Below are 13,978 nucleotides of genomic sequence, written 5' to 3' on the forward strand. Positions count from 1 at the left end.
AAGTGGAAGTGAAATTTTCTGAACTTCCCTTTTGATTAAACCTCCCCCACCACCACTTTTGCAGAGGATAAAGCTTTAAATTTAATCATTTTTAAGAAATGGGGGATTACCATAACAATGAAATCACCGCTCTCGCTGTATCTAATTTGAATGCCAATAAAATTATTTTCAAATTGAAGGAACTGGGGAAGTCCTACAAACTTATTTTTAGCTATCCTTTCTCTATGGGTATTGCACAGAAAACTTGGAGCTCCACTAGTCTTTAGAATACAAAACCACTCTGTCTTCTTCTCGCTGTATTAAACACTGGGCATGTCTAAACAATCAAATGGAAATTTACCTCAAGGGATCTTTTGTATTTCTGCCTTGTTCTGTGGAGCTACTTGGTTGATGAAGTTTGTATCACACAGTTGTTTCTAGCCATATTTGTGTTTACATAACTATGAATGAACGTATTTGTTTTTCTCTTTTTCCTTTCCTCCACCCATCCTGTAGACCTTTTATTATAAAGTTTATGAAATTATAAGGTCATGGACAGGAACTTTCTTGGGTTTTTTTAGATTTCAGTTTAACAGATCTAAATAGATTTAAACAGCTGTACAAATCAATTATAATTATTACAACAAATTCACCAGAGATCCCATATTCACAGGCCTTTTATCCTGATCTAGCCTAACCCTCAGCCAGTTCAGGCTATTTTTATCTACAGGGGCTGAAGTCCTGCTAGTACAATTATTTAGTACAATGTTCTTCCTGGTTCCTTTCTGAGCTTTCAAAACCAGCCCCAATTTCTTCTTCAGCAGGGCAGCGGAGTAATGTATTTATTTTATTTTTCTTTATTAAATGTGGTACGGTACATTTATCTGTGGCTTTGTGGATTAGGCCATTAACAAAGCCAAGTTAGTAATCTCTGCTGGGATTATCAGAGGACAGTCTTTAATTTCTCAGGGATTTGGTTTGTCCGTTCACTTCACATGAGAATATTGTACAGTTTTTCATGGCTGGTATGAAGAGATGCCTGTTCTCCAACCCAACAAAGACAGCTTTCATCAGTATCATGTGCAGCCCTTAGAGTCAGAAAGTTTGCCCTGTATCTGCTCGATATTCACCACAGTAATAGCAAAAGAATCAGGACAATTAAAATACTAACACCCCACTCAAGATAAATCATTCTGAATTGTCATATATTTCCTATATTTTGTATTTAATAATTCTGAAGAATGCCCTTCTTCTGTTAGAAAGCCAGCAAGGATAGCCAAACAAATCTTGTAACAATGATCCGTTTTATTTTGATTGCATCCATCAAAAGTTGTTTTGCTGAAAGTTACAATCTCATTTGCCAATCTGGTGCGTCATGTCAACCTTAAAAGTTGAAACCCAAAGGGGACTTCAGATCCTCCAGATGTAACCAGGTTATATATCAATAGTATTACCTAGCTATCTAGTCCTCCAAGATGTTATCTACTATCTAGTGATAAGATTTATACCATCTGCTAATGAAGCTCTAGGCAGTGAACACAAGAAAGAACATAATACACAAATCAATGAAGATGTAGCTGAATTAGCTTCAGCTGCTGGGAACTGTAGTTTAGCAGCATCTGAAGAGACTCAGGTTGCTCTTCCCAGTGCTATGATTTTGAAACTTTTTTTTTCTTGGCCAGATTGTTTCCCCACTTTCTGCATGGATAAGAAATGTGGCTACATGTTTTTACTTACTTATATTATTTTGAACAAAGAAGATACATAAAAGATAAATGAATATATATCTGAAAGTATTGACTATATTGAAAACAAACAAGCATTAGACTGGGACCTCATTTCCATTTTTTAAAAAGAATTTCCAGCACAAAATTTTCATTGCAATAACAGGTAGCTCTTTAAAATACAACAGTATATTCTAATTAGCATGAGAACAGTATTGAAAGCTTGGTATGCAAGTACCGTATATACTCGAGTATAGGCCGACCCGAATATAAGCCGAGGCACCTAATTTTACCACAAAAAACTGGAAAAGTTATTGACTCGAGTATAAGCCTAGGGTGGGAAATGCAGCAGCTACCGATAAATTTCAAAAATAAAAATAGATACCAATAATGCCATTGCCCATTGAATAACATATACAGCCTGCCTGTGCCCATTAAATATACAGTAGCCATTGTAAAAATTTGCTCTGCATAACAAATTATTATCACACAATACCGGTGTATTCAATGAAATACTTCACTCACCTCATGATGCTGATGTCCCGCTGTGATGCTGATGTCCCGCCTCCTATGACACACGGCACAGTGATTCCTATCATTGGATCACTGTACCAGAGGAGGTGGGACATCGCTATGTGGCTGCTTGCCATAACAAGGAGGAGGTGGGACATCGTTGCAGAGTGGCAGGAGGGGGAGGAAGGGGAATCGTAAGATAGCCCTGCATTACATTAGAACATGAGGAGGGGGGATGGTGCGGTGCACGCTGCGCGGCAAACTGACACAGAGGGAGGGGAAACTCACAGGGGCGCTGGGCCATTCACGAGCGTCACCCAGCGGCATGGCCCCGCCCCTTTTTCTCCTCCATTTCGGGCAAATTTTTCACTGACTCGAGTATAAGCCGAGGTGGCTTTTTTCAGCCCAAAAAGTGGGCTGAAAAACTAGGCTTATACTTGAGTATATACAGTAAGTTATGAAAGCTGAGGAGGCAAGAAGTTTGCATCAACATATTGCTTTGGCATTAAAAATGTGGAGATGATTTGCTTTTGCTAATAATTTTGAAGCCTGTTCCTTTTTTTTAACTTTCCCTTGTGGATAAGGCATAGTCTCCTTGCAAAGTTAATCTATTAGCTTGTGCATTGGTGGTTATAAAAGTTCTCCTACAAACTTGAAGTAAGATCTTTTTAAAACCGGCAATTCAAACATCTGTAGAAATTGACACATATACGTCAATCTATATTTCTAAGACAAGAAATCACGTACCCAAGCTTCATACCCTAGATTGGTGGCCCCCAATCTTTTGGGAAGCAGGAACTAGTTCCGTGGAAAATGTTTCACCTGAGGGGGTGTGGCTTCGCATGCTGCCTGCATCCCGCGGATGGGGTTCACCTGTTTGTGTGGATTGGTTGCTGCCATGCCATGGACCGGTGCCAGTCCATAGACCACGGCCTGAAGACCTCTGTCCTAGATCAAAGATGGACCACTGATGATTCATTGAAGTCCTGTTTTCACAGTATAGCCACCACTATATTGCTACCCTGTTATTGAGCTAATTGAAGCTAAATCAAGGCAATTTAGGAAGAAAATAATGTTTCCTTTGGAAAACATGAGAAAGCCTCCTGTGTGAACACTCTGGTACTCAACTGGAAGCCTGCTGGTCTCCAGAAGATACCATTTGTATTGTTCCTCAAGTTGTATATATTCAGACCATCACCTTGTGATTTTGACACTAGGTTTTTTTTTTTTTACTATTGATTACCTCTGGCTCCATGTATTGTTGGCTCTATCTAATGTAACTTAAGATCTGTGAATACATGATTCTTCCTGCAGTCATACAGGTCTTAAAGTAATAATTTAAAAATATGTTTATTTTACACCAAATACACTAATTTTCAGATTTAAAAAAAATCTGTTTTGATTTCTTTGATGCAGAAAGTTATACCAGGGATGGGAATGCTTATGGAAAACCTTGTGCATTTCCTTTCTTACTTAATAATACATGGTATCATGATTGCATTCACAATGAGAAGAATCCAGAAGGTAATTGGTGTTCCACAACTACTTACTTCAATCAAGACGGACAATGGGGCTTCTGCTTAAAAAGAGGCAAGTCGCTTTCCTAAAATAGTATCCTGAAAAATTAATGTTGTATTAATGCATATTATATATTTTGGTACTTCATGAGAAAAAGGATAAACAGAGCTTCACATCTAATAATAGCTTTCTATTGATTAAATAGCATTGTTGCATTATAAGCAGTCATAATTATATAAATTAAGGTATTAAAATTATTTGCCTGAGGTTCCAGTTTGTGTTATAAAAACATGTTCAAAAAATGTAGTTTCACCTTAAACCTAGAACCTAATTGATATATGCTTCTTCCTTGTGAGTTTTTGCCCTCACAATTTTAGTGGATCCTGGTTTTTCTCATGCATTCTACAAACATGTTGCAGACAGCACAAGAAGAAATGTGGGCGGGGTAGGCGGGGAATTGGAAGGCTGGATCTAGATCCCAGTCTATCTCATTTGTAGTCTGTATGGCACAGAGAATAGAAATTGAATGCCAATATTGAAGATTAAAATAATACGTGTATATGTATATTTACTCTCATATTAAGTAGATTAAGTAGATAAGGCAACATGTTGACACGTTTTAGATTATGGTTATGGTACCTGTAGATCTCAGATATGAATACTTGTCTTCCACAGAGGATGGCTGTCAAAATACATGGGAAGAGTCTAAAGATTCTAGAAATTGTTACCAGTTAAACACACAGGCTGCCCTTTCTTGGAAAGCAGCATACCTCTCATGTAAGAAGCAAGGGAGTGATTTGGTCAGCATCACAAGTGCATTCCAGTTACATGATATCAAAAGTAAGTACAACTTTATAATGCATTCTAGAGGAAAGCTGTTGGTGGCTAATGAGAAGTAAGTGGATTGATTTCAAGATAGATGCTGCCGACTCCGTTAAAACAAGCTCATGCAGAGACAATTGCCACTTAAAAGCAGATAATAGTGCCAGAAAGGTGGATCCTAATTTGGAACCTAAAAAGAGAGTGAGGAATAAGCTAAGAGATCTAAGTCTGTATCCAAAGGACTGTGCAGTCAGCTTCTATTGTGAAAAGCAGTTGGTTGATCTGCAAAAGTTGAATGGCCCCTATCCACCAGAGTCTTTGAATGCTTTCATTCAAACACCCCACAATTGCCAGCATGTTGTTCAAAATAAACCCTTTTCTGAGGAGGTTTGAGATCTTCCAATTATATGTGTTTCACGCTGAGGGAGTTGGCCCATTAAAGTAATATTGGCAATAAGAGAGCTTCTACTTTAAAGTTTTAATTATAGCATAAAAGTTGGTAACTCCAAGGACGTTTTATCACAGTCCTTGAGAAGAGAGAGCCTGAATAAATAATCTGAACCTCCCATATCAAGTCAGTTTTCTGAAGAAGCCTTAGAGATAAATTTGATTAACTCTTTCAGTACTCTGTCAGATACTGAACAAGTGGGTATTGTAAAAAAGCTTTGGTGATCTGAGGGAATTAGCAACGACCCTGCAATGCTGTTAAACCTCCAAAAGAACTGGTCACGCCAAGTGCCCATGAAAATAATACCTATTTTGAGAAACTGTCTGCTGCTTCATGCCCTATTTCAACATGGGATATAGATGTGGAAGAGAACAACAAAGAGTCCTTGTTGGTGTTTCTACCTTACTCCCTCTTCTCTCTGATAAAACATGACACTGTACAGAAACTGTAAGTGACAGAAATAAAATAGAGGCTGACAGACAAGAGGCAGTAAGATGCAAGCCTAATCTTGGTGGGCTACCTTGGATGACCTTAGACTGAGTTACAGGGATTTCTTATTTAACAACTGACCACTTAGCAGCCAACAGACCCCCCCCCCCAAAAAAAATTACTTGTGATCAGGAGTGGGTTGCTGCCAGTTTGTTTTGCGCTCACTTCACATGCACACCAGATGTGCGCATGTGCGCAGTACATGAAAAAATGACTAAAAAACAAGCCGGCAGTGGGGATTGGGGAACCAGTTCATGGGTGTGGCCAGCCTGCCTTCCCTACCAGTTCGGCAACCCAATCCCAATTTCCACTACCAGTTCACTTGAACCGGTGCAAACTGGTAGCAACCCACCTCTGCTTGTGATCCATTTCAAAGTTGTGCCTGCTGCAAGCACTCCCACAGTCCTTCGCCTTTACTTATTCGAGACAAAAATGGTCCCAATGCTGAGTTATGGATCTTAGAAAAGCTACTTCAGTTGAACAAGTTCAGACACATTTTTAAAGAAGTATACTGGGAACTGATAAGGTGTCAGCTCCTTCAGTCAGAACAGAAACCATATGTAGCCTATTAATAGTTAAAGTTATCACATATTGACTGAGGATCCATTTAATGGACCCTGATAGACTATCAAAAATACTTTTGGCGGAACAGACAAGTATGGTTCGGCCCAATTCCTGTGCATGCCGATTTACCAACATTATTTCACAGCTGGGTTTTCTCCCCAATATTTACTCTCAACTGTGTCCTACGTAAGGGAGATTTTTAACAGGGAGTCCTAGATATCAGCGCTGAAACTGATATGGAGTTCTTGACAGTAAATAGATGTTTAAGTTTGTTAGTTAAAAACAAAACTATTTTTCAGTTTGAAAAATATTTGTCAGGGGAGTTTGGCCCAATTCTCAAGAAGCCTGTTCTAGAGTAATTAATACATACATACATACATACATACATACATACATACATACATACATACATACATACATACAAGATATTGATCATGTTGTGTTTGATTGTCAACTCTGAGTCCCTCTTAGGCTTAGATATTTTATATCCCCATTTGAAAGAAAAACCCATTGGGACTTGAATCACTGCTTGTCCTATTTCCCTCCTGGGCTCCAATGTATATATTGTGATCAGAATGTTTTATAGACTATCTCAAGGCAATTAGAACCTGTTACATTGAACAGATGGAGTATCATGTAAAGATGTGTTTATCTGAATGTTGTTTCTTTCTATTTACCACATATGTACTTCATTGCTATATTTTCTCTTTATATATTTTACCCTGGAATTGTATCCTGTATTTTATTTTTGTTTTATATTTTGATATAGTCAATAAATTATCTACAACTTTGTACTGATTTGTAGAGGAAAGCAAATGAAAAAAAAATAAGTGGATATATTTCAAGATGGAATCAGGCTACCACATTTCATGGCTTACAGGACAGAACATTTTTCCTGATTTCCAGATTTGATGCTCAATATGTTGTTGAGTGATGATTTAAAAAAAAACCTTTGGCTGAAATCATAATATTAATAATCAGCCTAGTCATTAAAAGCCAGACAGTATGCAGTCAAAATAACACTAATACATAATCCTTGCTTTATGGACTGCCTAATTCAGCAACCATTCAAAATTACAACAATACTGAAAAAACTTTATGACCACTGGTCTGCATTTATGACCTTTGCAGTGTCCCTATGCCACTAATCACCATTAGTCCGTATGCATTGTTCTGTGCCTGACCAGTTCTTTTTCTTCCCTCCTCCCTTGGACAGCAGACAGATGGAAGGGATTGCAAGAGTGTAAGCTAGCACACAGTGGGGAATACACATTAAAAGCAGCTTGTTGAAACATTTCCTGTCCCACGCCACATATTTCATTATTTAGGAAGGATATTTAGGCAAACTGCAATTTGCCAAGAATAACAGCAGTGCAGAGGTTGAGTAGATATTAAATCTACAAAATGCAGAGTTGGAAGAGGCCATTTAAGATTTGAGTCCAGCTGTGGTCAGTCCATGAATCCTAATTAAAGCATTCAAGACAAATGGCGGTCCAACCCCTGCTTGAACCTATTTGCTGAAGCAAAGCCCAGCATATCTCTGCCAAACTGCTTCCACAATTAGGAAGATTTCTTTCATAACATTCCCCTAGAATATGTTTTCCTGTAACTTCCTGTGCCATTATACTATGTTCTGCCCTCTGGAATGGTAAACAGATGATCATAACCTTGTACTGTATAATAGCCTTGGAGGTATTTGAAAAATATTATTATATCTCCCTTCCCCCTGGTCTCTGCAAGATTAATCTTTCCCGGTCCCTCTTCATAAGCAATAGCTTCTAGTTCCTTGATTGTTCCCTTTTCTCTGAAGAAATAATGCATTCTAAGAAGAAAAGGTCATTTAAAATAAGTCTTCAAGATGTAATATCTGAACCATTACAGTTCTAGTATTTCCACTGGGTGTTAATCCCCACTCAGACTACACTGGAGAAGTACATGGTACTGATTATATTTAAATAAAATTAAAATTAACGTTGGTTGCATACCATATAACCGTGATGGCGCAGAACCCTCTCTGCGGGCACGCGTGCCCTCTCCAGCTGGTCTTCATGTTTCCGGCTTGCGTGAAGACCAGATGGCCAATGCACACGTGTGCCTCAGAAACCAGAAGAGCAGCTGGTTGTGGCACGGATGCGCCCCAATCTGCTGGTCTTCGAGTTTCCTGTGCACACATATGTGCACGTTCTGGTTTGGGCACTCAGTGCTGAAAAGGTTTGCCATCACTGCCATATAACATTAAACCAGGATTATGATAGCATTCGTTTGTTAAGTAAGTAATTTGCAATTTTAGATATCCATTCTAAGCCAAAAATAAATGAGCTGCATTATATCGTAGCTTCACATTCAAAACAATTCAGAGATTTATTTATTTTTTAAAAAGGACTGGCATTTTTTATCATTTGTTCTTTTTTCATAGACACCTATACGCTCGTGTTTTTGTGCAAACACATTCCATATACCATACACAAGACAATAAAAATATAGGTTGTTGTCTTGGAGTATAATATTGTGGTTGAGTGCCAGCATACTGCAGATGGGCTCAGAGACAAAGGATAAAGATTTGTTTGGTTTTTGTTTGGTTTTACTGTAGTAGGTAAATCCCATCTATGAATTAATTGGCTTGAAAATGTTCTGTTGTCATCTTTGTTTAAAATTCTTTAGATAAAGATGGAATTGCAGAAATATTTTGGATTGGATTAAATCAGTTGGATGTTTCTGGAGGCTGGCAGTGGTCAGATCATACTCCATTGACCTTCGTGAACTGGAATTCAGGTAATTGCATTTTTCCTCTTGTGCGGTCTTCTCATTAATTCATATTTGATTAACTTCAAAGCAGGGAAGGAAACTGTAACAAAGAAGTGACAGAAAAAGATGGAGCTGATACAGAAGAAGAAATAAGTGATGGCAAAATCCCTGACTCATATCTTTAGTTCAAACTGTCTTTGATTGGAGACGTTGGATATATTGGCATAGACATTGGAAATCTGTTTACCATATTTTCCCGAAAATAAGACAGTCTCTTATTTTCTTTTGACCCCTGAAATAAGTTATTGGCCTTATTTTTGGGGAGGTCTTATTTTTGAGGTGCAGGAAGCGGTGAGCGTAGTCGCCTCATGGCTGCTGCTGTGTTGCAATATTATTGGAGAGGTCTTATTTTCGGGGAGGGCTTATTTTAGCACACACACTCAAAAGTCAGATTGGGCTTATTATCTGGGGAATAGGTAGATGTTTCTCTTTTATATCTTTCCATGTAGTGATTTTACCCCTTTCCACCAACATGTTTATATACAGTCTGCAGCCATGTAACGTTCTGTACTCCAATAACCTCATTATTTGATTCCTCCCACTTGGAATAAGAGGAAAAAGAAGTTACCATGAGCTGTGGTGGTGCCCTGGTTAGAATGCAGAATTGCAGGTTAACTCACTGCTCACTTCCCAACAGTTCAATTCCCACCAGCTCAAGGTTGACTTATCCTTCCAAGGTCGGTAAAAACGAGTGCCCAGGTGGTTGGGGGTAATATGGCACTCTGTAAACCACCTAGAGAAGGCTGTAAAAGCACTATGAAATAGTATCTAAGTCCAGGTGCTATTGCTATTATGTAACTCACAGCAAACAAACAAGCAACGGGTCTCTACAGTTATTTGTGAATGTAACCAGTAGCTATGTTTGCTGTGAGCAGGTTTGCTCTTTTTTTGTTCGTTTGTTTGCATTGGCAAATCAAACCACGACTTGGAATACTGAAACCAGTTCAGACAGGCAATGGATATAGGCACTGGAGGAGAACCTACCTCCCATATGACAGTGTGTCATATCAGCTCTACACAGCTAGCTCAGTTCCTTTCTGCAGGGAATCACTTACCACCATGACCTACTTCTTCTTTCTTAAAATAGGTTTTTCAATCCAAGAGTTCAGGTTTCCCTCTTGGTGCTCTATGGCCAGGTTGCTCAGGTGCTCAGAATTATCCCTTAAAGGAAGAACGACTCCTCTGGCACAGAGTACCTTCCAGTCCTCTTGTTTGTTGGGATGGCAGGCTTCCATGTATTTGCTCCTATCAACAGCACTTCTGCTCTCTGGTGTTCATTTGTCCACCCTTCCTAGAGAGCTTTAGTTGTCCTGTCCAGGAAATCGTTTCTCTTTCTTCTCAAGGCCTTCTATTTTTTAAATTTTGTTTATAATGCACAGTCTAGAACAGGGGTGTCAAACTGGATTTCTTCGACGGCCAGATCAGCATTGTAGTTCTTTGCAGGAGGGGACAGAAGCTTCCTGCAGTATGGCACTCCCTGTTTTGGCCGACAGAGTGCTGCAGGAGACCATCCAGGCTAAAAAAGAGGTGCGGGGGAGAAGGGAGGGGTCTTTTGTTATTTCCAGACCGGTACGGCGAGCTAGTTTTAAGCACCCTGTGGACCACCTCTGGCCCCTGGGCCTTGGTATACTTTATTTGGTATACTTTATTTGTATGCCGCCCTTTTCCCTGAGGGGACTCAGGGCGGCTCTCAGTTCAGGGGGAGGGGGAGACAAACAAGTTACAAACATGAAGACAGACATTATTAAAAAAGCACAACAGTCATACCATTCGGGTGGGGTTAAAGTCATTAGCCCCAGGCCTGCTGGGACAGCCAGATTTTGAGGGCAGCGCGGAAGGTCTGGAGGGTGGTGAGGGTCCGGATCTCCACGGGGAGTTCGTTCCAGAGGGTCGGAGCAGCCACCGAGAAGGCTCTCCTCCGGGTAGTTGCCAGTCGACATTGGCTGGCTGATGGAATTCGGAGGAGGCCTAATCTATGCGATCTTATTGGTCTAGTGGAGGTAATTGGCAGTAATTGGCCTTGAGTTTGACACCCCTGGTCTAGAACCATGGTCTCTAACTTCTCCAGCTTTGTGAACCAGTGGGGGGGGCAGAGGAGATGGTTCCACGTGAGTGGCTGGAGGGCACATACACAACTCCATTTGCACAAGCAGTTGGCACATGTGCCCACCTCTTGCACAAATTGAACTGTACGTGTGCTCACCCATTCGCTTCACACACAAGTGAATGCTGGCCTGTCATTTCTGCGGCTCAGTTCTGAACAGGCCCCTGGTCTAGAATGCAGTGTAAAATAAACAATGGAACTGACTGTGTTGACATTTTTTAATAAAAAGAATACGATTCTATGATTGTAATCTCATCTTTTGCATTCCAATACCTATTATAATCCATGATATGATGTATCATTAGCCTAATAACGAATCATTGCTCTTCTGCAGAGATGCAGGATATAACTCCACTAGACGGAAATGATTGTGCAGCTATGAGTGCTGACACAGGTGATTGGAAGAGTTATCCCTGTGACACTCCATTTCCTTATGTCTGCCAGAAACCGGTTAATGACAGTGAACCAGATTTCCCAGGTGAGTCCAAAATGCATTGTGAATTTAATTGTGGTCTGCCAAATCTTTACATAATGGCAAATGTAGCTACTGCAGAACCATTCCTGACTTTCCAAATACTTACTGTTATGTTCACCCAACATACTTAAAGTGATTACTAAATTGAATCTTTTTATTAGGACTCACACTTTACTCTGAAGCATAAGAGCTAATTAAGAATGTTTGTAAATTTTATATAATTTTTTCCTCAGATTAAAATTACAAGTTCAGCATAGGCTCAGCCATTCATTTTTATTTAAATACTTAAAGCTGACCATGTTACCTTGAGGTAAGATGGGTAGCCTATACCTTTTATAATGCTGTATGAACACAAGTATTTACGCTTATAGAGAGTAATGTGTACTAGAATTTGGACCAAATTATTTTTCAGGTAAGACACTGAGCTTGTTGATCAGAAAGGTCGGCAGTTCAGTGGTTCAAATCCCTAGTGCCATGTAATGGAGTGAGCTCCCATTACTTGACCCAACTTCTGCCAACCTAGCAGTTCGAAAGCATGCAAAAATGCAAGTAGAAAAATAGGCACCACCTTTGGTGGGAAGGTAACAACGTTCCTTGCGCTTTCGGCGTTTAGTCATGCTGGCCACATGTCTACGGAGACCTCTTTGGACAGCGCTGGCTCTTTGGCTTTGAAACAGAGATGAGCACCACCCCCTAGAGTCAGGAATGACTAGCACATATGTGCGAGGGGAACCTTTACCTATTTTTCAGGTAGAAAAATGAAGTTTTGCAGAAAAATAATAATTTTCTTTAATTACACATAGAAGCTTTCAGTGAAGTGTTATGATTACTATTCAAAAGGATCTCAGAAAAAAATTATTTTAAGGGTTCAATAAAATTTGTTCCCTGTGTAAATATGGTGCTTACAGTTTCTTTTCTGACTTGAATGTGAGTAGGGACAGTTGCAGAAAAAACCAAGAATATAAAACCTATTCTGACATTAATAGAATTTATTCTGCATCATTTTTTTTAAAAAATATTGAAAGCAAATGCTCTAAGAGGGATAATTTATGCAGGCTAATTTTATCTTCTACCAGCTGAGCCTTTTGGTCCATCTGATTCAGTATTGTGTACTGTGACAACTTCCATTATTTTTTATTTTTTTAAATCAGAGATGCCAAAATTTAAATCTATTGCATCCAAAGTTTGTTCCCTTTGAACTATGATTCTTTCCCTATGGTATCAGTTCTGCTTTTACAAATTACCATGTTTTCTAGCAAATTCTTTTCAATATCTTCTTTTTTTTTTAGATATTCAGAACAATGTTGAGATTCAGTGTGAATCTGGCTGGTATGCGAACAATGGATTTTGCTATATGCTAAAGAACAACATTGCTTCATGGAATGATTCATATCAATTATGCAGTGAACTCAATAGTAGCCTGATCAGTATACATTCCTTAGCAGATGTTGAATTAATTATTACAAAACTCCATAATGGTAAGTTGGAATAAACATGGATAGGAGTTGCTCTTGTTTTTTCTGTTTAAACATTACTCTCAATTTGAAGTTGGAATGTACAGTAAAAATAATTTGATTAAAGGTTAATCTAAATCTCTGGTATTACTAAATCTATAACCACATGTTCATTAACTTACAGATAGTTGTTGCTTAATGATGACAATTGGAATCAGCAACTCAGTCGCTGACTGAGCAACATGGTTGTTAAGAGAGACATTCCATGACCATGATAGACTTAGAGTCTCACTTCCACCACAGTCATTAAGCAAGACTTCACATGACTTTGACTTGCAGTTTTATGGAATCTTCTCCATTTACTCTGCTTGTCAGAAGCCAGCTGTGAATCAAATGGCTATTATGTGACTGCAGTGATACTGCAATGGTTGCAAATGTAAAGAACCAAAGGTTTCAGTGCAATCATAATTTTGAACAATTGTTAAATAAGGCAGTTGTTAAGTGAGGACTATCTGTATTTATTTGCCCTTCCGTGTGGCAAATACAGCAACAAAAAACCAGCATATGCTATTAATCTGGGTAAAAGTCTGTCTGCTAGCCAAGCCTTTCATTCCATTACTATTATGACACAAATGAAAAGTGGCTATAGGAAAAGTTCTAATTTTTGTTAGATAGTTTCTATTTTTTTCAGAGAGAGGCTGTTTCAAGGGGAGGAGTCAAGTGAGGAATTAGTTTGGAATCCTTAGGTAGGCATAATAGCAATAGCAATAGCAATAGCAGTAGACTTATATACCGCTTCATAGGCCTTTCAGGCCTCTCTAAGAGGTTTACAGAGAGTCAGCATATTGCCCCCAACAATCTGGGTCCTCATTTTACCCACCTCGGAAGGATGGAAGGCTGAGTCAACCCTGAGCCGGTGAGATTTGAACCGCTGACCTGCTGATCTAGCAGTAGCCTGCAGTGCTGCATTTAACCACTGCGCCACCTTGGCTCTTATATTTTGATATAGTAAGGTATATAAGAGGGCAAGGTCTGCCCCAGTGGCGAATTTTTTTTTTTACTACCAGTTCTGTGGCCGTAGCT

General features: G+C 39.2%; 1 protein-coding gene across 1 annotated transcript in view; it reads left to right on the forward strand.

The window, feature by feature from the left end:
- The window catches only part of LY75 (lymphocyte antigen 75), an 86,272-nt gene that overhangs the window by 19,683 nt on the left and 52,611 nt on the right, over window positions 1–13,978 (forward strand). Inside the window, exons 3-7 of the mRNA XM_087709995.1 lie at window positions 3,633–3,806; window positions 4,410–4,574; window positions 8,719–8,829; window positions 11,301–11,444; window positions 12,731–12,919. Of these exons, the coding sequence (XP_087566121.1) occupies window positions 3,633–3,806; window positions 4,410–4,574; window positions 8,719–8,829; window positions 11,301–11,444; window positions 12,731–12,919 (783 nt within the window). The remainder of the gene's footprint in view (window positions 1–3,632; window positions 3,807–4,409; window positions 4,575–8,718; window positions 8,830–11,300; window positions 11,445–12,730; window positions 12,920–13,978) is intronic.

This window comes from Thamnophis sirtalis, unplaced genomic scaffold (assembly GCF_051295495.1).
Source record: "Thamnophis sirtalis isolate CommonGarterSnake01/CBP01778 unplaced genomic scaffold, rThaSir2_p1.2 scaffold_1, whole genome shotgun sequence".
Classification (NCBI taxonomy): Eukaryota; Metazoa; Chordata; class Lepidosauria; order Squamata; family Natricidae; genus Thamnophis; species Thamnophis sirtalis.